Source organism: Magallana gigas, chromosome 2, assembly GCF_963853765.1.
Source record: "Magallana gigas chromosome 2, xbMagGiga1.1, whole genome shotgun sequence".
NCBI lineage: Eukaryota > Metazoa > Mollusca > Bivalvia > Ostreida > Ostreidae > Magallana > Magallana gigas.
Window position 1 is genome coordinate 32,413,518 of NC_088854.1, and position 27,014 is coordinate 32,440,531.

Below are 27,014 nucleotides of genomic sequence, written 5' to 3' on the forward strand. Positions count from 1 at the left end.
GAATAGAAATTAAGGATGGAAATCTTGGAATGTATTGATGAACGGATCAAACATCACGAGAAGATTACTCAAGATTCTTGTACGGACGATGTACCGCCGATCAATTTCTTGGATCCGATTAATTTTACTCCCCGGACCCCGTACAGAGAACCCCCTCCATCAAGGGAAGACAGGGGAAAGATTCAACGGACATATCGATGGATATTTGCAACCATTTCGCGAGAGGCGACTGAAATTGAACCGGAAGTACTGGACTGGTAAGTCATTTTTTGTGCAGGTTATTAATTGATCTTTTGTTAGTTCAACGGTTTAATTTTCCATCAATATTTGAAATTCATTTACTTCTTAGTAAATTTCAGTAGGGAACACAGTGGTTGAAACAATAAAGATATGTTTATATTGAAAATATGTAACGTTAAAAACAACGTTTTTTTCACTTTCAAAAAATTTGAATTTACATCAGAGGCGTGATAAATGTTCAGAGCGAGTGCTCGCGAGCACTCGCCAAAATTTGTGTTTTGTTATAGGAACTTTTTACGAGCGCTCGCGAGCACTCGCTCTGCTGATCATTAACACGTCTCTGTTATTTGCAACCTTGCAACCCGCTTTACATTTACCCAGTAAATTTAGAAATTTAAAATATGACAGTGCAGATGGTCTGAAATACATGTAAGAGTAAGATTTTTATTGTAAACAATTAAATGTTTTCTTAAGTGATCCCTGCGGGATATGAAGGTGGCGACATTGCAGAAAAAATACATATCCCGCTTACAGCGTTTTTTTTTCTGCAATGATCGCTACAGTACCTTTATTTACTGTTAATGTACAACAGTACGTTAGCTAAAAGAACCAGCCAAATCGTCTCATATCGGAATATATGAGTCTGACATCATCATGATTATTTCGTGCAGTCCAAGATTTTTCTTCGGTCGCTGTAGGTTTCGACCAATCGATGAACGGGGCGTGTAGACTTCAGTCCTGTCAATTTCCTGTCGGTTTCAGTCGCTGAAATCGATAATCGGGGCGCATAAATTTCAGTTCCGTAGTTTATAAAGAGCTATGAAATAATTGAAATTTCTATATAAATAGAGGGAATCATACTTGGTAGATGTAAATGTAACTGATTATTCTTTTCTCGTCAACTGATATATTGTGTTTCCAACCCAATAAAGCTTGATGTAGTTGATAAAATGATAAACCCTGTGGAATGAAATGATAATGGGTACTCAAATTACCAATAAAGAATGTTTCCTAAAAAATTAACTCCGACATTTTACTCTTTTCTCAAGACACCACCATCCGACTCCATTGTATTACTACCCCTCTCTCTCTCTCTCTCTCTCTCTCTCTCTCTCTCTCTCTCTCTCTGGAATAGAAGTCAGTAGATAATCACGTATATAAATTTTTCCCAATATTCATGAAGACCATAAATAATCACTTGGTAGATAGACGTATGACTTCTGATGTCAGTATTCTGGACAGAAGATGAATGACATCCAAATACTCGCACAACATACATATGTACGCAATATTTGTCAAACTCTTCAGTCCTGTTTCTTATGCCTGTAGATAATATATCGTATAAAACACACTTTAGTGTTGTCTGGCACGAGGCTCAATCAACAGATGACATTATAAAATCTCGAGTGTCCTTTCACCATTCCTGTCTTAAGGTGCATGGTTTCTCAGACCATTGTTGTCAGGAACAGTAACTCTTGCTTATGATTAAAATGCTATTTTCAGGTTTACTCTTTTGAACAGTTTGCTATAACAATATTCTTTGGAAACAAATATATTTCTAGTATTTTAATTAATATCGATCTACGAATTGAATTACAATTGCCTCCCTTTACATGTATTCGCAATACCACAAAAACTTTTGGCTTTTCCAGCCCAATCGATTCTAAAAGTTTTTTTTAAAACTATATTACATGGGGAGTATATTGACTTAGTTGAGTTTAATAAGTTTTAAAATGAAATATTGATATCAAGATCAATACTTGGCGTTGTTTTCTTCTATTCTGAGTTCGCCTTTTGACATGGTCGTTATTGAAAAATGAAATATTGAGCCTTTGAAATATACGCCATTGATTTTTTTCCCCAGTCTGCAATGTATCTTTTCAAGAAAGTTTTCGATTACAGAACGATAGTCTCTGTTACAGCTTAACGCGTAGTCATAGGCCATTTTTTATTTATTGAATAGTTGTTTTTCAAGACCAGCCGAGTTTTTAAAGAAATTTAAAAAAAGCCATTATTATAATATTTTTGAGAAATATTGGCATAAATTAAAAGTGATTTGAACAAGTTTTTAAAATGGGAAATTCAATAGGATATGTTGTCAATCTGTTTGTATGTGGATGGTGGTATTATTGCATTTATAAATTTGTGCGAAAATGAGCCTTTGATTTTTAAAAGTTTTAAAAAACAACTACTGAAAAGATATTACCCTTTGTTAATATCAATGTACACCTCCTGCCCCCCACCCCTGATGCTACGTGCCTGCAAATGATAAATAAGTGATACATTGTACTAGAATTAATACACTATTTCGTGTCATTCCTTTTATATGGCTATTTATGTAAAACATCTACTATTGATAGTTTACTCTGCCCACGCTTAAAACGGATAGACTACGAATTTCGAGTACATGTACCTATATATTTCAGAGGAAGCAAGAATGTCTATTTCAAGGACACGAACAATGTTTATTTCTTTTTTGACATGTACCTCGGACTCTGTTATCCTTTCAAGGTAATATATCTTGAAATGAAGTGCGTGTACATTACTGTCGATGACACTCGTGTTCTTACATTTACCGTTTTACGTGGTGCTATCCATTTCGAGTACAAAACGGTCAGATTGAGATCAATATCTTCATACTTTATAGAATAAAAATACATTTTTTGATTGATGAGAGATGTTTTGAATAAAATCGAGGACACGATTTGTCGTAAACTCTTGGACAGATGAGAAGTTCATTCTAAAGGTTAAGATTTGATAATATATTAATCTTTTTAAGTAAAAAAAACCCCATAAAAAACGACCTTCAAATTACCGCCAAAAATACCAAGGTCTTGTAAATATTGTTGATGACAAGTCAATAAACAATGACAAAAAAGGGAAATATTATGATATTAATTCTATTTAATGTATGCTATTTTGTTAATGGAGAATTGGTATGCGTAAATAATATCACAATCGATCAAAAGTAAGCTACATTGAGAACCCGGCCGGACGCCAGACATCCAAATAGTTGACCCATGTATGGGAGATTTAGCTGTTTCTTCTCTGCAACGATAAATTGCGTATTTTTCTACCATTAAAGGTATATTCAAAGAATACAATACAATGTTCATAGGGCAATGAAAGTAGCTATCATTGCAAAAAATTCTCTAAACATGATAAAGCGGGTTATTTATTTTTATTGAAAAAAAACCACTACCTCCATATCCACACGAACCACCAAAAATCATTTCGACGGTGGAAAAAAAAATTATAATTTCCCTGACTGATTGAAGGCGTATGACGTTCTGTTATGACATCAGTCGAAAAATGCTTTGAAAAAAATCCAAAGCTTAAAAAGACAATTTGGTTTTATTTGTTACAAGAGAACCGTATTTGTTGGTCCCATATAATTTTTTATTTTTTAATTTTAAAGGGGGTGTTCCATATTTCATATTCCTTGTGCCTTTGATTATTTCCAAATGTAGATTTATGCTTAAAAGGAGGTTCCCAAAACTTATAATCATGAAATATGTATAAATAAATTAAGAAAATACCTTACGAAAATTATATTTCCGTTAAATTTCATTGCAATTTTCATCGAGCAATAAATAAGGCTATTTGGATACCGGGGTTGAATCATTTTGGTTAACCCTTTATATTGGTACCAAACTACCAGAGATTAAACCTTCGGCATATTAAGCATATAAAATGTTTGTGTGAATGTCGTTGTAATAAAGTACCATTCATGACGTAATCTTTATTGATGATTGCCTGTTTAAACCAATGATCAACCCTATTCTTTATTAATAATGAAAAAATGGTTGTTGTATATTGAATACCTAATAATTGTTGTTATGACGAAATATACACACTTTCCTAGAAGGAAATACCATTCGTGACGTAATCTGAATAATTGATACTGGTTTATTTTATGTACTTAGTTCCCTTATTTTTTTAACTACGAGAGCATTAAAAATTACTATTGTCGGAAAGATACACGATAACAATGCCTATATTACTACTTGAATGCTAATGATTGTCCAAATCACGCGTAATAATATAAAGCTGACGGACGTCTAACAGATAATAAAGGGACTGTTGGAGGCTGTCGTGATGGCAAAAAAAACCCCGGACAACCTAATAATTTACTGGATATGTTCCGTACAAGCAACACTCAACTAACGGGTCCAAATTAAGGGTAATGAACGGATATATTAAGGTAAAGCGAGTGCACAATGCATGGGGAACTACTGTCCAAAGAACATTTAACAACCGGAAGTTGTCTGAATATCACTTGTGTCCAACGGACATCAACGAAATCAAGCCGGGCTATTCACTACATGCCTCCGAACTCCTAGATTCCCGGATATGCAATAGTTAACAAGTGGAATGAATCTGTTGAACGTCCGTAACGCACGCGTGAACGAGAGAGAGAGAGAGAGAGAGAGAGAGAGAGAGAGAGAGAGAGAGAGAAAGAGATTCCTATATAAACCATCTCCAGGAAAAACCATCCAGACTTTAAACAACTCTATAATCATTTTTTTCATCCATACCATTTTTGCAGATTTTAACCTCGCACTCGATATATAATGTACTCGAGTTACCCGGTCTGGCGATGAATGTCAATAGTAATACGAAGTCGATACGCGGTTAATCTAGCTTTATCAACGGTTCCCAATGGTCTTTACTAGGGATCATTTATTAATGCTCCGATTTCAGAACTCCAGTGTGCCCAGACTTGCCATTAAATACCTCTACGAGGAAACGAGAAATTAACACAGTGAAATTGAATTTCAAAAGTGCTGATCTCAAACATGCGTTGGCTCCTCAAATACTTGTAATATTGAGTGCTATACATTCGATATACCTTCCGAGAGACAAAAGTTAAGGTAAATGAATATCCCCGAGACTACCCCTAGGGTCATACAGAGATATACAAAGTCTTTGCAAAGCTCCGTGACAGATAATGGAGTGTCTAGGCTTATTATATCTTATTTAAAAGTCACTGGCGTACAAATGCATCGCTTCAATATAGGCCTAGACCTGTCCCACTATCTATATACACACCAGCATAGAATTAAATCCTTTTTATGTATTTTTTTTTCTTTGGCCCCCATGTCTTGATGCATGGTTAGTGTATTCATATATTAAAAGAGAACTCCAGTCTCGAAGAGGTTGTGACAGGAGAGAGAAAATGATTGTGAAGACTTTTAAAAACCCAAATTGACAAGTCGCCACGAAGATTTTTTTCTCCCACGGAGATCCTTTCATGTTCCGATTTTGAGATTCAAGACAAAGGTAGGGAAAATTGTTCTTCCTGATAATATTCAAGTCATTGAGCTAATCGCCAAGCTAAAACGAAGATTTTACTTCACGATAACCCTTACTTATATGTATCCTTGCAAAAAAACCCACATAAGTATATTAAAAAATGGTTCACGACATTGATGGGAAAGATAACGCATTCCTTTGGTAGCTTTTCTTGAAACCAAATTGTGGGCTTAATGTCAAAAGTAAGACATATTTCGAGTAATCAGATGCCACAAACAGCTTCCAACTGAAAGTCGCTATCTGACTTGGGAATAATCGGATAAACACAGAGAGTGGAGGAACATTGAAAGGCCACAAGCTAAATGTAGCCGACTTCCGTGTCTACAAAATTCATTGAAATTGTTTTAAAAAGAGAAAATGTCAAGAATCGCTTCTTATAAGAGGTGATAATAGGTCTTGGATTCTTTAGTTGTCTCTTCTGCAAAAGTTTGATCTACAAGACAGTTAAGTAGATATATTGGAACTTGATGGTAATAAGAATGAGGATCTTGTATGGTTTTTGCTGGACACAGAGTTTCATGAAATTTGACAGGTCGATTTCATTTAAGTATTGGATAAACAAAAGTACATAAAAAAACTCGGTTGTTGAGTCTGAGCATAAATAACTGCCTTAAAACGTGTTTGTGCGACATTTATCACCAGAAAATCTAAGAATTCCAAGGTTCATTTTTTTTATTTTAAGTTCATATACAGTATGTTTTCTACACTACTGTCGCGATATCAAAAGTTGTTTTGTCTCGAATCTGCCGTTGCTAAATTGCGATTTTAAATTTGATACCTTTCCTCTAACTCGTCTCCGGGTTTTATGACCAAAATCTGAATACGAAATTCAATCGGCTTAGAATTGAAATGTATCTTTCCTTTTAAAGCACAAAAAGGTTTAGTGAAAACGTTTAATGACACTAGCTTCATTTTCTAAAGAACAAAACAGACAGAAAACAACTTTACACTACTACATGTACCCCTCTCTCTCTCTCTCTCTCTCTCTCTCTCTCTCTCTCTCTCTCTCTCTCTCTCTTGCACTTAGTAACTTAGACATTGGGGTTGAATTGAAGGAAGAAAGTTCAATATTATTATAACTGATCAATTTATCATTTACAATTTTCAATAAGATGGGATATTTAAAGAATAAATATCAAATCCAAATCCGGTTGACTAAAACCAATTTTATTTTAATCCACTTAAAATTGAATAGGAAGTGGGTCGTTTAGGTCGTAAACCCGAATTTTGAAAGATTATGACATGATGAAGAAAATCCGGAATATTTGATTAAACTGCCTACGTGACAAATTAAAATTTGTTTTACAAATTGTCTGTTTATTTAAATTGTAATCTCTCATGAGTTACCGGTATATAAGTTACATTTGAAATCTCTGCAATGCAATTTTCTACAGCGAAGGAATACAGGATACATGTTCTTTGATGATAAACTAAACGTGATACTGTAAGTACACGTATATTTCGTCTATGTATAGAGACTATATATAGTTTTTATAATTTTAAGATAGCGTTATCATAGTTTGTAAATATTAAGCAATAGTTACATGTAAAAAAAACATGTTACAAATGAAATTCCTATTTGAAAATTCCTTATAAATGAAACTACTTTACAACTGGTCTAGTTTATCTGTTCTTGCACCTGCACGAAATGGACCCCCACACTGTAAATATCACCAAACCATTCAACACATGACACTTTCGTCAAGAGAAACTTTCAACGATGTAATTTGTTTTCAAAACATGTTTTAGAATAGGATCAGACCTTTCCATTGTAAAGTTCTATTTTTCCTTTGTAGGATTTAATTGTAATGTTTCATCTAGCCTATTTTGGTAGATTTTAATCGTCTACACGAAGCAAGTGTACATACCAGATTTAAGAAATGTTCAAGTGGAGATTTCCAAAGTTTGATGATTATTTCGGATTTGTTTTGATCAAATGAAACACGAGTTTGATATGGTTTACTTGTTATCCCTTTGTATTGTAGGGTGAATTATTCAACTTGTTGTTTTCACACATGCAGGTCAATTTAAGGGTCGTCATATTAAGATCTTCTTTATTTCATATTAAACATTCCGGTGTTGGCCAGAAAACACTGTTTCTAAAGTGACGAAAGCATTTAATATCTTGTTGCACTAACCATAAAGCAAATCGAAATTATTGAAACACCACCCCCTCAACACACATCCCCACCACCGGAAACCCCGGCAAGCAATGCTGTGTGTATGTTGGTTGTTTAAGCTTTTTTATCTTAATGGTGTGCTTGTCTGGTATGGTAACTTCAGTTATTGAAATACGCGGTCTTTCTTACAGTTCTTAGATCAAAACAGTCTAATACCTCAGGCAAGCTTTAATTGCAATGTAAATTCATCTCGTGACAGTTTAAAAACAGGCCATGTCGACGAAGCATCAAACCATACATTAATTTTTCATTAATTTATATATAACTTTTTTTATACTTTAAAAATTGTTAGCCAAAGGTACCCTAAGCAACCATCGGAAAATTGATTCTTTTAAAATCGGAGCGCTGAAGATTTCCTGGGAGATTAAAACGTCGCGCTATAAAGTAAACTCGCGACTAGAAAAGCATTAACAAAGTGATATGTTTGTACAGAAGTTCTTTGGAATAAATCACTCGTCGATTAGTGTATTAAATGCCTATATAACTTGGAGATTATGATAAGCCCAAATAAATCTCGCAGACGGACTAGAAGTACATAAGTCTGTATGGACTATGAGAATCTAACCCTCCAATGGCCGAGGGAGGAAAAAGGTAACATGTAACTGCTATGTTGTTTTTTAAATTCCTAAAGTTGTTTTGACAGATCAACATATTGTTGGTTTTTTTGTTATTTATATTATTAATATTTTCAAGAATAGGTAGAATGGTAAATTGCAATGGGTTGTTATTGTTTCGTGTTTTTTTTATTGCTGTTGTAATTTTTGTTTTCGGGTAGGGGATGATTAGTGAAGCTCAACTGTCTTTTGTCTCAATGGTTGAAAACAATTGGTAGAAATCCAATCCGGATTTGGTTGTGTTCATTGTTTTCTTACTTCCGTCTTGAGTTGTTTCTCCATTGTCCTTTCTTTTTGGTCTTCCAGGGGGGTATCGAATGATGGTTGTTTACATGAACCCCTCCCCAAAAAACGAATAATTAGATGTACTTAAAGGCAAAAACGATTTACCAAATAACTTTCAAGAAGTCCTTTATTTTAACCACTGTAAGAACAAAACAATATATTTACAGTTAGGTTATTTGTATTTTTAACCCTCTTTTATGACAGTTAGCAAATGACTAATGTGCTAGTATTTGTATATTGAATATCATTTTTTTTTAAAGTCACAGATAATGTAGCGAACGACTGAAACACAAAATTGGACATGAATACGTGTTTTCTGGTGTGTTACAATCATATATTTTCCTATATTTATTTTTCAACTCAGAATCATGATTCCACATATACACGTACATTCATAAACACCAGACTTGTTAAAAATAAGAATACTATGCAGTCCGTGCGAGCATTCGCGTACTTGGTAATTTTAAAAACTGACGACAACATTTTAAAAATTGCGCACTTTATAACACAATACGTTGACGAAATGTTTAAATTTTAATTCTTTACTAGAACTTGACACAGGACACGAGGTGTATAATTGCTTCTTTAAAAGAAAAATACCTGTAACCCAGGTCCAATTTTCTGGCTATTGAGAGTAATCAAAACATCCTATCCCCTGATTTGTGCAATGATCTATGATTTATGGAAACTACGTTATAAGTAAATGACTTTTGAAAGATTACAATTGGAGACACTGGGTTTTCAGATTTAATCATGCAAACATTGACAAATCGTCGTTCTGAAGTCAAGTTTGATTATCTAGAGTTGAAAGATTTACATTCCTTCAATAAGCAAAAATGCGATTAAAAGCACTTGCTTCGGATTTCCAAAATTTTGTTTGTAAACAGCCGAACTGTCAACATCAGCGATTGAATTGCAAGTCATCCAAACAAAATTGAACAGACTTCTATCGACATAAAAAGAGTAATCGAGTTGTATTGACTTCACTGTAAATAGGCACAATAGATGAACAGCGTCTTAAGTGCCCGCTTCATGTGAAGATTTCGGTTTTCTCATATCTCCTCAAAGTGGACAATTCAAAGTTTTATGGTGCTTTGAAAGCCAACATTTCGCCAATATCCAGACGAATAATAACTCTGTTGTAACAGAACTTGAAGTTGTTCCTTTCAAGGACAGAACATAATGCTCCCGTTTTGAGTACATTGTATTGGGATGTAAAGAGGATCCGTCATTCAGAAGTTCGAACGGGTCATAGAGAAAAATATATGGGCTTTTTTTTGGCTTGTATGGTAGAAGTGGCTTTTTTATTAGCAGGCATTAGAGAGTTGGTGTGAAATAAAGAAATAAATTTTTCCCTTGAAATCTTTTTAAAGTTGATAAATCAATATGCCGATCGTGAAGTCCTATTGTCACAGTTTTTAAAATATTATAAATGGTTGTATAGAATGGTGGTAGACGAATATATACATGTAGCTATAGCGTTTTGCATATAGGCCAAATATAAATACATGTATAATCTACAAATTGTTTTCAATTCAGTATCTTTGTAAACCATCACATGTATTGTGCTGCCGCTTCTGAGTCCTATAACAAAACAGTAGGTTTGATTTAAACAATATTTTATTCAATATAATATATTGAATTGGAGTAGGCAGCAGGAACAGCCTATTTCAGCCCTTTCCCAAACAAAAGGTTATAAAGGTTGTCAAATCTCTCCAGCCCCTCCCTGCCAAAATCCCAACTTAAAAAAAAATCTCCCACAGAACGTATTCATCGAAATACATTGAGACAGTGAGCCACTTTAAAATATCGATTGAGTCCAGATTGTATATCACTTTAAGTGACTAGGTAAATGATAACACTTATCGGAATCGCCCAGTGCATAAGTAGGCTTTAATTTACGACCAATATCTAACCTCCTATCCAAGAATGCAAGATCTCGGAATGTCAAATCTTCACAGAGAGAGAAGGCCACACTATCAGAAATATATGTAGATATACACGACTTTCAGTGTTGTTGTTTATGAAAAAAATTCAAATAATGCCTAAAGGTTAGATTGTCGAAGAATTTTAAGGGTATGTGCAATGTTTTAAGCCACTTTTCATGTATTGCCTACCCTTTATCTATCTTTACGTACCACCCTCCGTCTGCAATGAAATGTATTATAACGAAAATGAAAAAAAGAAAATATGGCTCTGTCACCGTTTTGTTTTCTGTCGTGTCGGCTTTCCATGCATAATATCATTTAACATAGTATAGGAACTAACTTGCAATTAGGGACCCTTAAGATTCAGTCTCTTGACGACGTTAAAATATGGAATAAAGAAAAGCTTTTATGAATGAACACTTAGCTAATCTTGTTGCTGTATTTGCAAGATATGATCAATAACTTTAGTATGTACTCGTTGTTGTTGTTTTTTTATTATTTTCTTTTTACCAATATGAGGGCCATTGTCGGCAGTGTTAACCTCATCAGTAATTCACTTCGAACCAACCGACTTGCGTGATATACTAGTACATGTACATGTTTGCAATGTATTATGTAGACTCGCTGTCATTGTCGTTTTTAACTGCATCGTTCCTCCTTTGTAAATACAACAGAACACAACATTTACTTCACTTCTATTTGACCATCTAGCTCACATAGTTGCGCTTGTCTCTATAACTACTTCCTACATTCTACGCCAACATTCCCTCACTACTACACTGAAAACAGTTCTTGAAGAAATTCTTTGTACTGTCAACATCCACGCAATCATAATTATTAGTCACATGAGCCATTGCATTCAAAACATGAAATATGTCAGAATGGACATATCTAGATTCTCTTGGTGTCAATATAACGTTAATTTGTCAAACTTTATCAATACCTTATTGCATTCTGATATTAAAACCAACACGTAGATTTTTTATATATTTAATACTGCCTAGCTGCAAATAACTTTTTATTAGTAATAAAAATACACATAAATCAATTTGAAACCTTATGTTTGCAACGTTGGAAAAAAAAACCAAAATTGATGCTAAGCGGACAATACCTCTAATGCAACATATGATTATTAATAAAATGATGACAAATGTCACCAAGAAAAATCAATACTCAAACAAGATTGGAGTCAAAAGAAATGTATTGATCAGTTCCTCGTAACTGTATTAACAGCAAACTCATTAGAAGTCATCGACAGTTGCATACTGTACATACTGTAACCAACTCGAACGCAACCATTTCTTCAAATACGTTGATTTATACATGTAGGCCTATACTCTTTCATTTCCATATTCATGACGACCCATATACATTTAAGGAATAAGCAATTTGTCAGAGTATTTAAATGAAGTATGACGGATATGGAATTGCTGTCTTTTGATAAGTCTAACTAAAGGTGCGTTTAATTCGTTGCTTCAACTGCCTTCTTAGATGTCATAAATACAAAAGGTGCCCCCGCTTAAACACATAATTTTAAGAGTCCCTGCAACACACAAGATCGAGGAATATTCGCCTTTACAAGCATGGTATGTTCTTCATCTATCTGCTCTTTGTTCCATAGTTTATTTTCAAAGAATTTTTTCTTGAAAAAAATTCTTACCCTTTAATTTTTTATTTTCAACTTTTTAAAAAATAAGGTTTTTTAAGAGAGGGTTGGTGCAATTCCTGTTTTTTTACTCGTCATTGGCATCAGCATCATAAGAACCATCATGCATCAGCTTAGCTTCCATTGCAAATCATTTATGTTAATATTTTGGATTAAAGTTTGCCTTAACAGTTTTTAAATTTAAAAAATGGGAATTTGGGTGTTGGATTAAATAAAGAACATAAACCTGGTATTTTTCAGAAAACAGACACAGCCGGTTAATGAAATACTTATCAGAAATTAAAGATTTTTGTAATAGAACATGATCATAGTATTGATTATGCGACAAATTAAAGAATTAAAATCAACTCACAAGGGTTGTGTGAACAGATTTTATAGATTGCAATGGTTATGACGATTTCGCGTTCCATTAAATATTTACTTAAGTTTCTTGTATTTCATGATCAATTCGATTCCACCTACTATTCACAAACACAAAAAAAACAAAACAAACATTTTTGAACAGGTGATTGAATGAAAGACCATTATTCATCGACGAATGGGATATGTATGTACAAATACCAAAAGAATAAAAGCACAAGTTTGGGCAATATTGGCGATGACAAAACAAGCATTTGCATTACTTCTCTTTCTCTCAATTTTTTTTTCTCTTGTTGAATCGCAGACGAGACATTTCTGTTTGCTCAAGCCTTCGTGTATAGAGTCATTTGCATTTAAAATTCATCTCTCTGCAATAAAACAGTGTATGTTTCGGATAACAAAAAATATAACATGCCAAACAGAAATAGAAGGTACAGTACGTTTTTGTACTTGATATACATGTAGTTTACTGTAATTGATATTATTGTTCTTTATTATTGGTAGATATCGGCTTAACAAAAGTATATGTTAATGTGTATAAATTAACTCTGTATTAAATGAATTATTTTGTTATGTATTAAAAATAAATATTTCTTATTTTCAAATGTATAAAAACCCAATCGTCATATTGGTATTCTGAACGGTGTAATTTGAATTTGTAAATAGATCCCCTTTTTATTTTTTTTTTTTTTTTTTTTTTTTTGGTGAAGATGAAAAATAGCAATATTTGTGTATTTCTTATATGGCATTTAGTTTTTCCTAAACAGGGAGGCTAATTGGTCAGGTAAATGGAAAGAAATAAATGTTCGTGGCTAGACGCAATGCAGCCGCTCTTTTTGTATTTAATTACTAATTCAAAACAATTAAAATAGATGGTTAACAAATTTGATTACCGCTGATTAAACGGAATTTCGCAGGGCACAACAGTTCATCGATTGACAATAATAGTGAGTTACTCGGATTATGAATTTAATACGACAGATATTGTATTTCTGATCCCTGACTCCGAGGCAATTCGGGCGATCGTTGCCACGCGTGCTTTTATGTTTGTTAAACAATCTAATTTGACGCCACTAAGGGATTCCCGGAGATATGATCTTGTTAAATGAAGCGATTGAAATAAATTAAGATAATTGTTTTTCTTCTTTCTAAACAATCTCGGTCTTTTAAAACCAAACTTCGTCATTGCTATCCCCGACTTTGTTTATGAACCCGATAAGACTAAGTTCTGACTCAGACCAGTATAAGTAATCCCATCAACAATTAGACCGTTATTAATGATTAATAATTAATAATCAAATAAAGTGCACTCGGTGTTTAACGATTAGCCCACGTAAACCTGCACATGGCGCGAAATAAACAGCATTCTCTGGCTTACTCCTTCAGGGTTTTTATAAAGCTAACATGTTAATTGAGCTTAGTATATAAAAGCGATCAGCAATTAAACGATTTTAATCAATTAATAATTCCATAATGAGTAAGTGGTGGCATGCAATTTGTTTTATACAGCAAAATATCATCAAGTAAGTCACGTTTAAGTTTTTAAACTGTATTTCTGTTTTCAATCAAAGTTATCCCCTTTTGAAACTATGTATGCATCTAAACGAGGGATAGGTTCCTAACAAAGTAAGTGAACAAGACATTCGTTGTTTGTTGCTAGGACCAAATTCAGTAATTAATTCCTTTCATTCAAAGAATTTACATATAATTTTATGTTATAAATGAAACGAAGAAAATCATATTTTTGGGGAGAGTTGAAATAGATATCATTGCAGACAGCAGTATCATGAGAAATAATGACAATTTGTTTCTCTGTTTTATAACTCTCTCTCTCTCTCTCTCTCTCTCTCTCTCTCTCTCTCTCTCTCTCTCATATTGTTTTCTTGATACATATCTCATACAGCAATTAAGCTATTATTCTATGACCGTCACAAATATGACGCAAAAACAGTGATAACTTGACTTATCTTTTACGGGTGTAGCTTTGTGCAAAAATAATTATTATAATCTAGAATGGAGTTTTAGCATAAACAAAAATATTCTTAATTCAAAATCAATCAGCCTTTTGGTTGATTTTTGAAAATCGATTCTTTCTTTTGCGATTTTGAACAATTCCTACAACATCACGAGCGGAAGGGGTTCAACACAACGCGGGCCTTTCAATGGAATTTCTCAAATTGGTGTCAGAATTAGCTTTCCCAAGCGATACAGAATCTTTATCTAAAGACTATAATGTCTGGAATCAATATATGTCGGTTTCATTTGAAAGAGCTATGGAACAAGCAACGGAAACGCCATTTCCTTGCAACTTTCTTTACACCCTTTTTAAAAGTTAACTTGTTAATTTCTATGCCTGTAGTTTTGTCCAGAGAGATTTCTGAAAAATTAAGTTACATTTTTACACTTTTTTATTGTACATGAGCGAAACCCTCAACCCAAATTCTCGAAAGAAAGAACAAAATAGATATGAAAAAGTAAAATAGATAAAAACTAGATAAGAATATGTCATTGAATTAAATGTCCAACCGTTGTTGTTAATTCATTTTGAATTTAAAAATCAATTTCAGTCGGTCGTTAAACTTGCGAGAAACGATCTTTAAAAACATATTAATGATCAAATAAGGAACATTTTCAATACACAGACACTGCTGCGAATTAAGTTGCGTTAAATGTAATGACTAATTATTTGCTCAATCAACTTTAACAGTTCACGATTGAAAAACCTGAATGAACCTCCAATCTTTTTTTGACAATGGAAAACATTCGATGAATAGATCCCCGGCCTTAACACAAATTGAGAGGCCCCACTTAAGGGCAGATTTAAAAAAAAAAAGATTTTAGTATGATGTTAATTATAAATTAATTTTGTTTGTTAAATGTTCCTAAAGTTGTTATTAATTTTGTTTGTATAATGTTCCTAAAGTTGTTTTAACATATTTCCCCAGGAATGGCAAAAAGAGAGAATCTTTTGAGTTGAAGTGACGCTATAGATCAAATTTTATTTGATATACATGAAGTGAAAGTTTGAATAGATTGGGTCGGTGCCCCTTTTTCTTTTCATCAGCTGCATAAACCCCCGCCGCATAATACACGGGTTCATATAAAAATCTTAATCTTAATAGAATTAATCTAATTCCGATTGATTTTGGTGTGAAAACAGCTGTTAGGTCGTCATCTACATACACAAAGATTTAATTGATTATATTGCGGTAGTTTATGAACATTATATTAGTGTTTCATGCATCGTGTTTCATTTTTGTCATCCATCTTAAATACACCCGGCTAGAATATGATTGCTGCTCACTTTGATGACATCCTCGATAAGAGTTATATTTCTTGCCAGATCGGGCAATATACCATAAACAAAAAGAACATCAGCTCTTCGCAGAATTTGTCCCCAACAATCTCACAAGCAGCGAATTATTGCTTGCTTGATATACCGAGTCTGTAAGAAATTAATTATTTATAGATTTGTTTTAAATGTAATTGCCATGGCCGCAACTCCCACTCGTTTTGTTAATGGAAACTTTTGACTAAAAAACCCTGGTTTTTGATTTCCACTGAGAGTTGTCGCAAAATGAAATAACGAGTTCTCCTTATTGTATTTTTCATTAGTTGCATCGAGAAGCCTTTTGCATTTGAACTGTCTTTCAACTTTGCTCGTTAATACCTGGTGGAGTTTTAAATGTCATCGATTTAAATTTTACCCTTGACAGGACCTCAAAGCGTTTACTTTGCGTTAAGGAATATTTGTATGAGCATTACTAGGCATTACTGTATGGAAGTTTGATCTGATATAAGGAACTTTTGGTGACAATATCAACTCCAGTGGCTTATGAGCTTCAGGCTCGCGATTTAAAACACTGATTCATTGGTTAGCGACACCGGCGGAATTGTTTTTTGGTATGTCGTAAACAACCATAACGACAAACGTCAATCAAGAGGGTGACTATACTCGCTTTCTTCAACCTGGAATACTTTATATAAGATCAATGGCATTGACGTCTTGAGAAAAGCACAGAGAGAGAGTTCAATCTTCTTTGAAGTGTTTTTGTGTGGACAATGAATAAGATATATCTAGATACCCTCGGAGTTTAAATTATGAAGGACTCTCAGTGTTCGAATTGTATAAAAAGAACTGTAATTTTTTAAGGATTTTTTTTCTCCGTAATTCACACCACCAGCAATGCCGGTAGCAACTGTACGGAATTCTAATGCCACTGCCAAGAAACGGCCATCTCCTGAGTGAGTCTCTCTCTCTCTCTCTCTCTCTCTCTCTCTCTCTCTCTCTCTCTCTCTCTCTCTCTCTCTCTCTCTCTCTCTCTCTCTCGTGTGAAAGTGTCATTTATATTGGGTTGGAGATCAAATTATGTATACTTTCTGAACCAAACTATTAATTCACGCTTAAATGTCATGAAAAGAAAGAATTTTTTTACCTCACCATCCATCCCGGCACATTTTTGTTATATAAGATCTAGATTTCCCATTATGGGTATATTGCCAATCTTTAGTCTGATTTTTCTATATAAGGACAGGTAATCTTTATACAAGAAAAAGACAGATATCGTAAGCAACTCCGAATGAATTAGAAACTGTTAAGAAAAAATGAATTATTGCCAAAAATGTGTAAAGAACATGTCCAAACTAATGCTTTAACAGGTGTCCTGAAACTTTACCAGTACTTCAGCAATCAATTAGTTCGTCAGGTGTTTCGATTAATAAACGATTATCCATTTCCGTTAAGTCGCCCCAATATTTGTTCGTAAAATGGAACGTTTTAGGAGTGAATGGGATTTATTGTAGTTCATCAATATCATCTCATTTTATCGCTAGATTTAAAATGTGGCTCTTATTGAAAGTCGATTTTTTTTCCTCTTTTGATTTAAGTGCCTAATTTTCAATGTGATCAGCTTTCTTAAATAGTGTTTATTGTTTTAATCATTTCATGTTCATATAACTTTATCCGTCTTTCACATTTGAAATAGATTAATATGTTTGAGTATGCAATTATATCTTGTATGACACACACTTTTTTCACTGAAAACCAAGATCATTGTGACATTCGTTTCACAGAAAAGTACATCGGGTTCCGTAGAGAGAGAAAAACACCATTTCAAGATCTATTTCTGAGCAAACAATAACGAGAGCGATTATACGTTAAAGTATTTTAATGACCCTTTAAAAAACTTTATTCAGAAAGTGCAATATACGTACAGAACTATAATTTTCTTTTCTCAAATGGATCGAAATAATGATTAAATGATTGGCAAAACATATCCTTCTTTTCTTTTGCTCGTGCAATTGGTTATAGCAATCAATTTAAAATGAACATTTTTGACATTTAAAATGTTAAGTATGAAAAGGGATTTAAATTTTTAAGTACGATATGGAAAGTGTTTAAATGATAAAATGTGTCCATAAATAGAAGCAATTTTGTTCTTCATATTTGTATAATGGTATTCATGGCCGATTTAATTGATTTGTGTTGTTAGCAACATCTGGACTCACAGCGAGGTTTATTACTTCTCTATATTTAATAAAGTGTATGTGCGTTAAAGTTTGGTCAAGTTCCACTCAATATTTTCTCTCATGCTCTCTTCCTCTAGATCGGTTTAACATGAGGTTTCAAGCCAAAGCAAAGGGGGTGTTTGTCATCCCAACACCCAAATTTGACCTTGAGTCTGACTCGACTGTTTCAGAATCAGCGTAAGAACAAACTGTAATAGATGGGTGTAGAGGATTATTATAATAGGCGTAGATTAATTTCGTTTTCAGAATCTGTTAACAATTAAGTTTAACTTCTTCGTAGTCTTCATAGAGACCTTGATGATATTCAACACTTTAACCTAAAACGATTTTTTTTCCTCGTGAGGATCTCAACTTTTATGACTCTTCTAAATTATAAAATTTATAGAATTCAAAACTAGCTATAACACAATTGTTAAAGTTATACATTCACTTGTTGAATTCCCCTTTTCCTTCTTCATCAATGTTACTTTTTGAAATAATTGGTTAATCTATAAAGGTTTTTTTTCCTGGTTTGTCATCTAAGGCAACGAAACGCAGTTCTGCTGTTTCTGTTCTGATGTCTTTTTTTTTCTTCAGGTAGTCTGATATTGTTTCTATTCATGCATATTCACTAATGTTCTTGGTAATGGTAGATTGTTATCTGAAAGAAATATGGTTTCCTCTTTTTTTGTTAAAAAAAAAGCCATTGCCATTATCGGTGCAATGGATGAAAGTTGAAATCTCTCTCTCTCTCTCTCTCTTCTCTCTTCTCTCTCTCTCTCTCTCTCTCTCTCTCTCTCTCTCTCTCTCTCTCTCTCTCTCTCTCTCTCTGAGATGAATTTAAACACAGTGGTTTCCAGTGATTGATATGTTGTACTTTGTCTATCGTGGTAGCGGACTCATTCTCTCTCTACATGTTTATCTTTAATTTAGAAATGATGCATCGGTTGATTTGATCAGTTCGTTATGAGACTTTGAGTAGCACCTGATATTGAAATCTAATGTTCAAATGAAGCGAGTGCAATTTATTTTTTGAGTGGTTCTTTAAAATATTGCAAACAAAAACTTTTGCAAGTAAGGCTCATATATATTACTCATCTGATGTATGTTTGTATTCTGACATTAATGTTTTTTAGTCAATTTTGAAATACGACATTAAGAAAGATGCCAGTAATGGCCTCATAGTTTTCGCTTTTATAAGAACATAAAAATCTTGGATAAAACAAGTCTCGTTATTCATAGCAACACAGAAGCAGTCGTCTTTGGTCGGAACAAGCAATTTCGCAATTACTTGGCCCATTTTTATTGTTTTTATGGTAATTTCAGGTCCGAGAGTGGCGGAAGCATGAAGAACAAAGAAATTTCTAATTCGTGTAGCGTTGCTATAGGAACTAACAAAGACTTCATGGACGACGACGCACAGTTAGTTTTTCTTTATTTTCAACAAGTATATTAAAAACTCATTTGCCAAATAATTTTCTCACTTTAAGAGAATAAGTTTACGCAAAAGGTGAACAGTTTTAAAATTATTTTTTGGGTGCAATTTTAATTAACCTGGGGTTTTAATTATTTTTTTTTTCAGCTTAAAAGTAACATACTCGCCGGGTAAAAAGGGCGGGAATTTCGGACTTCCGAATGGCGGGAAACTGATCTTGCCGGAAGGGCTGTTTGGCAAAAAAGACACTATTACTTGTCAAGTGGCATCTCCTTCACAGAGATGGAAATACTACCCCACCCTCCCGTCATACGAACACATCACGAGCGAAATATACACGCTACAATCGACCATGCATCCTCTAAAGAAGTCAGTTATCATTCAAATTCCGTACTACCAAATCGAGACTGAACACAATGAAATAAACGTTAAAGGAAAGTGGAGCGATGAAAATGAATGGGTGGATGTTGGATTTTTAAAGAAGGTAATAAAAAAGCCAGATTTCGGCATTGGACGTGCACTTCTTTTACAAAATGAGTTTTAGATGAACTCGTTTGTGGATTGCAAAAGTGTTTATTACTAACCAGAGCACTCACCATATGTATTAAAAGTGTGTTCGATCGGGCAAGACAAAATTTAAAAAAAAATCGCAATGATTAGGTACAATGTGATTTGAAATAAATCACATATATAAGGATATATTCCACAGGTGCCTAACTTTATACATTTTTCTCATTATTTGTAACCTTTGCAAGGTGTATTTTTTTTTAATTAGAAAAAATACATGACGTCAGGTGCCAATGATAATATTCTTCCTATGTACAATAATTAAGTACCATGTACTTTAAAATGGTCGATAGAAATAACAAAGACGTGTTCAATAAATAGTGACCAAAGGCATTAAATCAATTGCAGAAAAACACCCCTCACTTTACTCTCCAAATTCAAATATAGAAACGCAGAATTCACGTTCAGAAAAAAAGTGAAAGGGGTTAGGTATATTAAAGTTAAATTAAATGCCCCGCATTATAATGAAGAGTGGACAAACATTCCATGGTATCGTAAAGTTGAATGGTAAACACTCCACGTATTGACTTAGTATACCCTCCTATTCTCTGGTGAACTTGTTGTAACTTCTTTGTTTTCACAACAAGTTGGTTTGGTTTCGATGCTCAAGTAAAACATTGACTCGTTATTCAAAATCTGTATTTGGGCGTTGTTAGAAATTATATAATAGAGAATTTGAATTAACTGAGATCTATTTCGTCCATGTATATAATATACTTGGCTATATACGACTAGATTTTCTCAAATTTTAGTCAAATCGTGTCCAAGTCCCTATAAAGGTTCCAAACTCGTTTTGTTGTTACAAGTAACCAGTTACGTTTTTTACCTATAACTTTAGACGTAAACGTTTGTTCTCTTAATTAGAACTTGGGTTCACTTTTCCTCCAACTAGTACTCTTCACCCAACATTCCCGAATATAGAATACAACGATGGAAACGTGATATAAATAATATTAATCATTGCAGGAGGATTGCTCCGTGGAACTAGAGGTGGACAGATTAGGAATATTCATTGTGACCTTTACCCCTAAAAAGGAGATCTTTGACGTCACTCCACAAGGCTGTTTGTACAACGCACACATAAGCCGTTACATCAGCGTGCGATTCCCAAAGAAGGCGCATGACAAACCATTTCAATGTGCAATCCAGGTATAAATGATAGATACACGAACTTAGTTGAAATGAAGCATCTACCAGCTTACACAGTCAAGCTCAAATGTTTTAAATTCCAGATGTTTGCATTCATTTTGCATGTCTCACAAGCAACCAAACGACTACATTCTGTGTCTCTGACATTAACGTTAGGGTATGTGTTGTGAAAAAAAAAACCAGCAAAATTTTTTTATCATTCTTTTCTTTAGATAAATCCCATTCCCAGCGATAAACTTCAGCTTGCAAAAGAACTCAGCCCCGGGGAAACAGCCGACCTCATTTTGGCGACGGAGTTTATCGACCTCATTCCCAGCACACCTTGCGTTTTCAAACGCGCAGTTTCCGTAAAGCTTCCTCTACCGACTGGAGTTGAAGTGGAGGAGGAGAATGACGACATCGCAGTGCTTCAGAAAACCGAAAACGGTTGGGAGTTGGTGGATTCAAAGTACAAATTCACAAGAACCACCGTGACGTTCGATACAAAATCCCTCACGAAGTAATTGTTATACATGTATCTCCGTTGTGGTTTTAACGAAATCTCTTTTTTTTTAAATCTATGTCTAAAACTTAAAACTTAAGGAGAACTGAAAAATAGCTTGTTTAATCTTGTAGAATAGATAATTTTATTATACTTGCTTCTGTGACACGTTTCCAAAAGAATGCAATACTCTTAAAAAGTATATTAGTATTTGTATAGTACAACCATATTTTGTTGACACGTTTGTTATTTCTAGCAGGCAGAACAACATCACTAAATATTTTTTGGCAAACGCTTATTTTGCAGGTTTTGTGTTATGCAGTCCAAACCAGACAGGAAAAAACGACTTCCGCCCGCAGCGCAAGTCCTAGAAAATCGCAACAATCGGGAAAAGGGCGAAATCGTGGCCTTCTTAAACCTTCAGGAAAAACTTTGGTTTTTGGTTCTAGAATGCATGCCACTAAGTAAACTCGAGAGTCGTGTGAAAGAGATGAGTGAAAAGGGATTTAAACACGTTGTGAAAGAAATTGTCAAAAAGGACGAAGGTACCAATTTCTTTCGGCGGCCACAAAAATTTCAGCAACCAACACGCCAATTGCAAGTTCCTCCTACGTGTGAAATAAACGATGGCATGAAATGGGAATTTTCAGTGGTGGATGACATTAAAGTTAACTCAGAAAGCAATTATATGGAAAACAGAGAACTCCACTATTTCCGGTATTTACCGGAAAGTTACCGACAGTTTGTCATAGAGCCGAAAACAAACGAAGAACGCGCAATCAGTGGTGCAATAAACCTCGATCCTCTTGGGATTGAAGACAAAAACCTTAAAGAGAACTGTACATGTTCCATTCATATTGAAATCGACGAGGAAACCGTCAAAGCTTATTTCAAACCAGAGTTCGTACCGGAAGAACCCGAACCTAAGAAAGAAAAGGTTAATTTCGACATATTGAATACCCCTGTATTCAAAGAGGACAAACCGGAAGTCCCTGTAATTCAAAAATTTAAACCACTCCCGCCAACTGTAATGGAGAGACTGATGAGAACCAATAGAAAGCCAATTATAAGTAAGTATTTCTCTTATGTTGAAGTTATACGTTCTATTGAAAAGAACGATAACTTTTCCTTTGAAAAGCAGTATCTTACAACTTTAAAATCACTTTCCACATTTTCACTCTCACAAAGATGCAGAAAAAATGAACACCATTTATCTATCAGTATTTATTGTCATTTCATATTAAACAAGAATTTCCATTTTGATTTATTTAATTTTCATTTGTCTTTTTTCGGATGGGTATAAAACCTGTTTAATTGATTTATGATAATTATCTTATTTTGATTCACAGCAAGAGGTAAAGATTTAATCATTTGTTTGCAACATAGTCAAGACGGCTTTTCATGTGTAGCTCGAATTTCATTTGCATGAACCGCATTGCATGGATTAATTAATTTTATTTCAAACCACATTGTTGTTGTAGTTTTAGTAGAATCCCTAAATCTTAAAAGATGCATGAATAATATACTGATGAACAATTGTCAGTAGAAGCTTATTATTCGTTTTTAATATCCCTCCTGTTAAAAGATGTTTTAGAATTCAGCTAGATATGGATGAAATGTTAGACTTTGTCTTTGGAACAACCCTTAGTGCTACCAAATAGCATGCAAACTCAAGTTGGCCAAGGTTCAATTCATTAATGATGCATGTGCATATATTAGATATTGCCTCTAAACTGGTGCATACACAAAATGTATGCCTATGCATGTATTTTCAAAATACTATTTTGTATTCATGTATGTATCACAAATCCTGAATTTCCACTACAGATTTATATGAGAAATATCTTTAAAGATGAAATAACTTATAATGTGTATATTTTCAGTTGAAAGAGAGTCAAAAGTTTTGTCTGGAAAGAGTCTGCGCAATTTATCTAAATTGGTTCCGGAAGGTCTGACGTTGGCCGTTCACCTGAATTTACCCGACAGCACCATTACTGGCCTCGGTTTCGATGCCATTTCAAACGGTCTAAGCATGGCTGACGTCACATACAAAATCCTTCTTTACTGGAAGCGCATGTGCAAAGACAAGAAGGACGGAGCTGTAAACTCCCTAACAAACGCACTGAGAGACATGGGCCGGGAGGAAATCGCAAATATCGTGTTCGAACGCCATCGGGATAACAAGGAACTGTCCCCAGATGCTTTCACTCCCTTGTTCACTCCTTATCAGTAGATGTCAAAGAGGAAATCGCTAATGCAATATTCCTAATGTAATATTGAACTGGAATCCTTAACTTGTAATGGTCGCATCAGAGAGCGGCATATTTACACGTGTTACAAAAAAACACCCTGGTATATATGTTATGCATTTTTCTTTTGAGCTGTGATAAAATTTCGTTAGCAAGCCGTCCAATATAGTTTATTTTACATATGTGTATAACTTACTTGATTATTCTTGTAGCAATCGTATTTTTTGCATGCAGCATATTACAAGATTTATGATATATATGAATGTTATTAAAAGCTTACCTCTTTACCTCGTGTTCAGTTCTATCAGAATTTTTCCGGAAGATTCAGATAGGGGGATGGCTATTAGTACTTACAGGTGACATTTGAAAATAAGCATAATGATAACATGAAGTAAAAAGGGTTGTAACAAGTTAATATTTTTTATGATCTTTTTATGTTCTTTAACAATATATTCCAGATGCCAGACACACAAGACAAAACGCGTTTCTGTCACATGAGAAAAATAAATAAAACCTAGAATTCGGGATGGTTACTACAACGTGATAATGAGGACGTTGTAAATTTTACGCTTCAATACAAAAATGTATGTTTCATGTTCAATTTCACCGATGGCATCAACCAGGTGCTCGGTGTGAAATATACATAGCGTACACGGAAGTGGTTACCACTAATCGTATATTTCTCTGTGACTACTGAAACGTACACAAAAGATCATGCACGTGGTTGACTCAGAAGAATGTCATCATGGTTGGTGGGTGGGTTAAATGCCAGAATTGGCCATCACAAAGCCTTATGCTTCAAAGAATTCTTTAGTAAGTTTAAAAAAAGGGGGGATTGTTGTATAAAACCCATGTATTTTTGTTAGTTGCTTTCTTCAAAATTGCAGTGAATGCACTCATAATGAAACGAACAACAACAATTGTTGCTGGAGTGTTTGCGGAAAAATCAAAACGTTTGGAAGCAGATGCGATGATATCAGCATCGGCAAAGCTTTGGCATCGAAATGATCAAACACGGGTTACAAATGTACGTTTAATCTGGAATACCAAATCTAGGATACTATTTAAGACAAATTTTCATGATGTTATATTTATCGTCATTTTGAAGTATTCTTACGATTTTATGGTCAAGTACATTCATGATAATACAATGACACTGAAAAAAATTGCAATTTCCTGCAGCGTAATTAAATAATTAAACTTTGTGATCAACATAGAAATTCTGTTGACAATTTTCTCAAAGCTGGCGTACATTACAATATTTTAAGTCTCCAACTTTAATTTCAAATAGTAAAAATAATTAAGAAATAATACATAGCGTCAAAAGAACGGGTAATCCAAAGATTTCAGGCGAAAAACATAACTGATGCTGAAGGTTGCGTGTGGCTTTAAAGGGGCATAATCAGTTTTAACAACATTTGCCTCGTGTACGACATACGTCGGAGAGAACAGTTTTTATGGCATTTAAATGAACGAAACCCCAAATTTTGCGTCTGCGCTGAATGCAGTTCCTACATGTTAACCATAAAGTGTGAGGTTTATTATCAACATTATTTAAAAGCATCATTTTAAGTAGAAATGATAAAAAATTTATTTGGTTTACACTCCAGCAAGCATGTTAGGTTTTAAACAGATTGACGTATGGGTACTAGCATTTGAGAACTTCAACGAAACGCAATGTAAAAAGCAAAGGGAAAGAATGTAGAGGAATCAGTAAAACGTCCACAAACGCTGTCTACAACATATATTCCCAAACAACCGTTAAGGGCAACAGCATCCCATATATCGTTTGGCTAATTTGAAAAATCAAGTCTAAAAATAGGCATGTCTCCCCTCGTCTTTGTCTTATTAAGTAGGAAATACATCTGTTTATAAATAAGCAGGTTATCTTAACAAGCTAATGCGTGTGGCCTTTGACCAGTTATTAAAAAAAAGAAAAGAAAGAATCCGTGAAGTCTCCTAGATGGTGTACAAAAAGTCGCGTGATTAACATCCTTAAGCAATGCTATACAAAATACCTGTTAACCTTGAGCAATAAACAGCATGTTGGATGTCATTTGTTCGGGATTTCTACAAGTCTGTCGGTTGTAAAGACCAAATTGTATCCTGACTACGGTCAATTAGGATAACTTATTAATTAATTGCAGCAACATGACAGCTTAGAAGTTCTGTCTCCGGATTAAGTGAGAACGGAGATAAAAACACGAGTTATGTGGATCTCTAAGGGTTTTAGTTCCTCGCTTAAAGTACTAAAAACACTACTGTATTACTTAATAAGCCTGATTTATAGGTGGAGTTAGAATATCTCACCATTGAATAACGTTTTAATGGAGGCATCTTTGTCCAGTTTCGTCACATATTAAATCCTTTAGAAAAAAATCATTACCTCTAAGAAGCTGATCTTTTAAGCTTTTGCACATGAAAATAAAGGACTTTAATATTTTGGATCTAAAAAATGTGTCCACGCTCAGGATCCACTCACCCCATCAACAAAAATTAAATTTTATGAAAAGATTTAAATTTGCAACTCATACTAAGTATGTCTATCTTATACAAAGTTTAATTAACAGATTAATAGAAATAAGGTAGAAAATTCAAATGTTGGTGTTTTTTTTTAAATTTGAATTGGGTTTAGGTAAAAACAGGTTTTAAAAAATCTTAAAATGTTTAATTTTAAAATGGAAAATACATAATGCTTTCTTGTTCTTTGAATTTTTAACAGGAGTAGAAACGGGACATGGTGTGTAATGAAATACGTGTTCGATGTGTAACGCTGGTATAAGCGAGCTATGCGTCAGTACCTCGACAATTCTTTTAATTATCAATAGTGATAAACAAACAAAAGAAATAAACTCATTTATGGCTCAATAGGTGTGTTTCCACGTATTCTTTGAACAGACTAGCCAAATAGAAATAATCTTCTCTATTTTCAAGATTTGTCAATTGTGTATTCAGTAATAAAGGACAACAGATGAATATACATTGACAGTTATATTGGACATTTTCGTAGCCACTTGCTAGATGACATCTGACATA

At 34.0% G+C, this 27,014-nt stretch overlaps 1 protein-coding gene across 11 annotated transcripts; it reads left to right on the forward strand.

The window, feature by feature from the left end:
• On the forward strand, window positions 1-24,265 carry LOC105343952 (uncharacterized). Of its 11 annotated transcripts, none has more exons than XM_066076193.1 (8): window positions 5,339-5,523; window positions 18,196-18,295; window positions 19,424-19,519; window positions 19,680-20,016; window positions 21,066-21,248; window positions 21,461-21,747; window positions 22,036-22,799; window positions 23,613-24,265. In XM_066076193.1, exons 2-8 carry the CDS (start codon window positions 18,207-18,209, stop codon window positions 23,960-23,962), a joined length of 2,106 nt encoding a protein of 701 aa, XP_065932265.1. In that variant the 5' UTR covers window positions 5,339-5,523; window positions 18,196-18,206; the 3' UTR covers window positions 23,963-24,265. The 11 variants fall into 11 exon arrangements, with proteins under 11 accessions (XP_019929148.3, XP_065932265.1, XP_034304295.1 ...); XM_066076191.1 differs by lacking the exon at window positions 5,339-5,523 and adding an exon at window positions 8,267-8,327; XM_066076192.1 differs by lacking the exon at window positions 5,339-5,523 and adding an exon at window positions 16,335-16,834.
• Window positions 24,266-27,014: the final 2,749 nt, after the last annotated feature.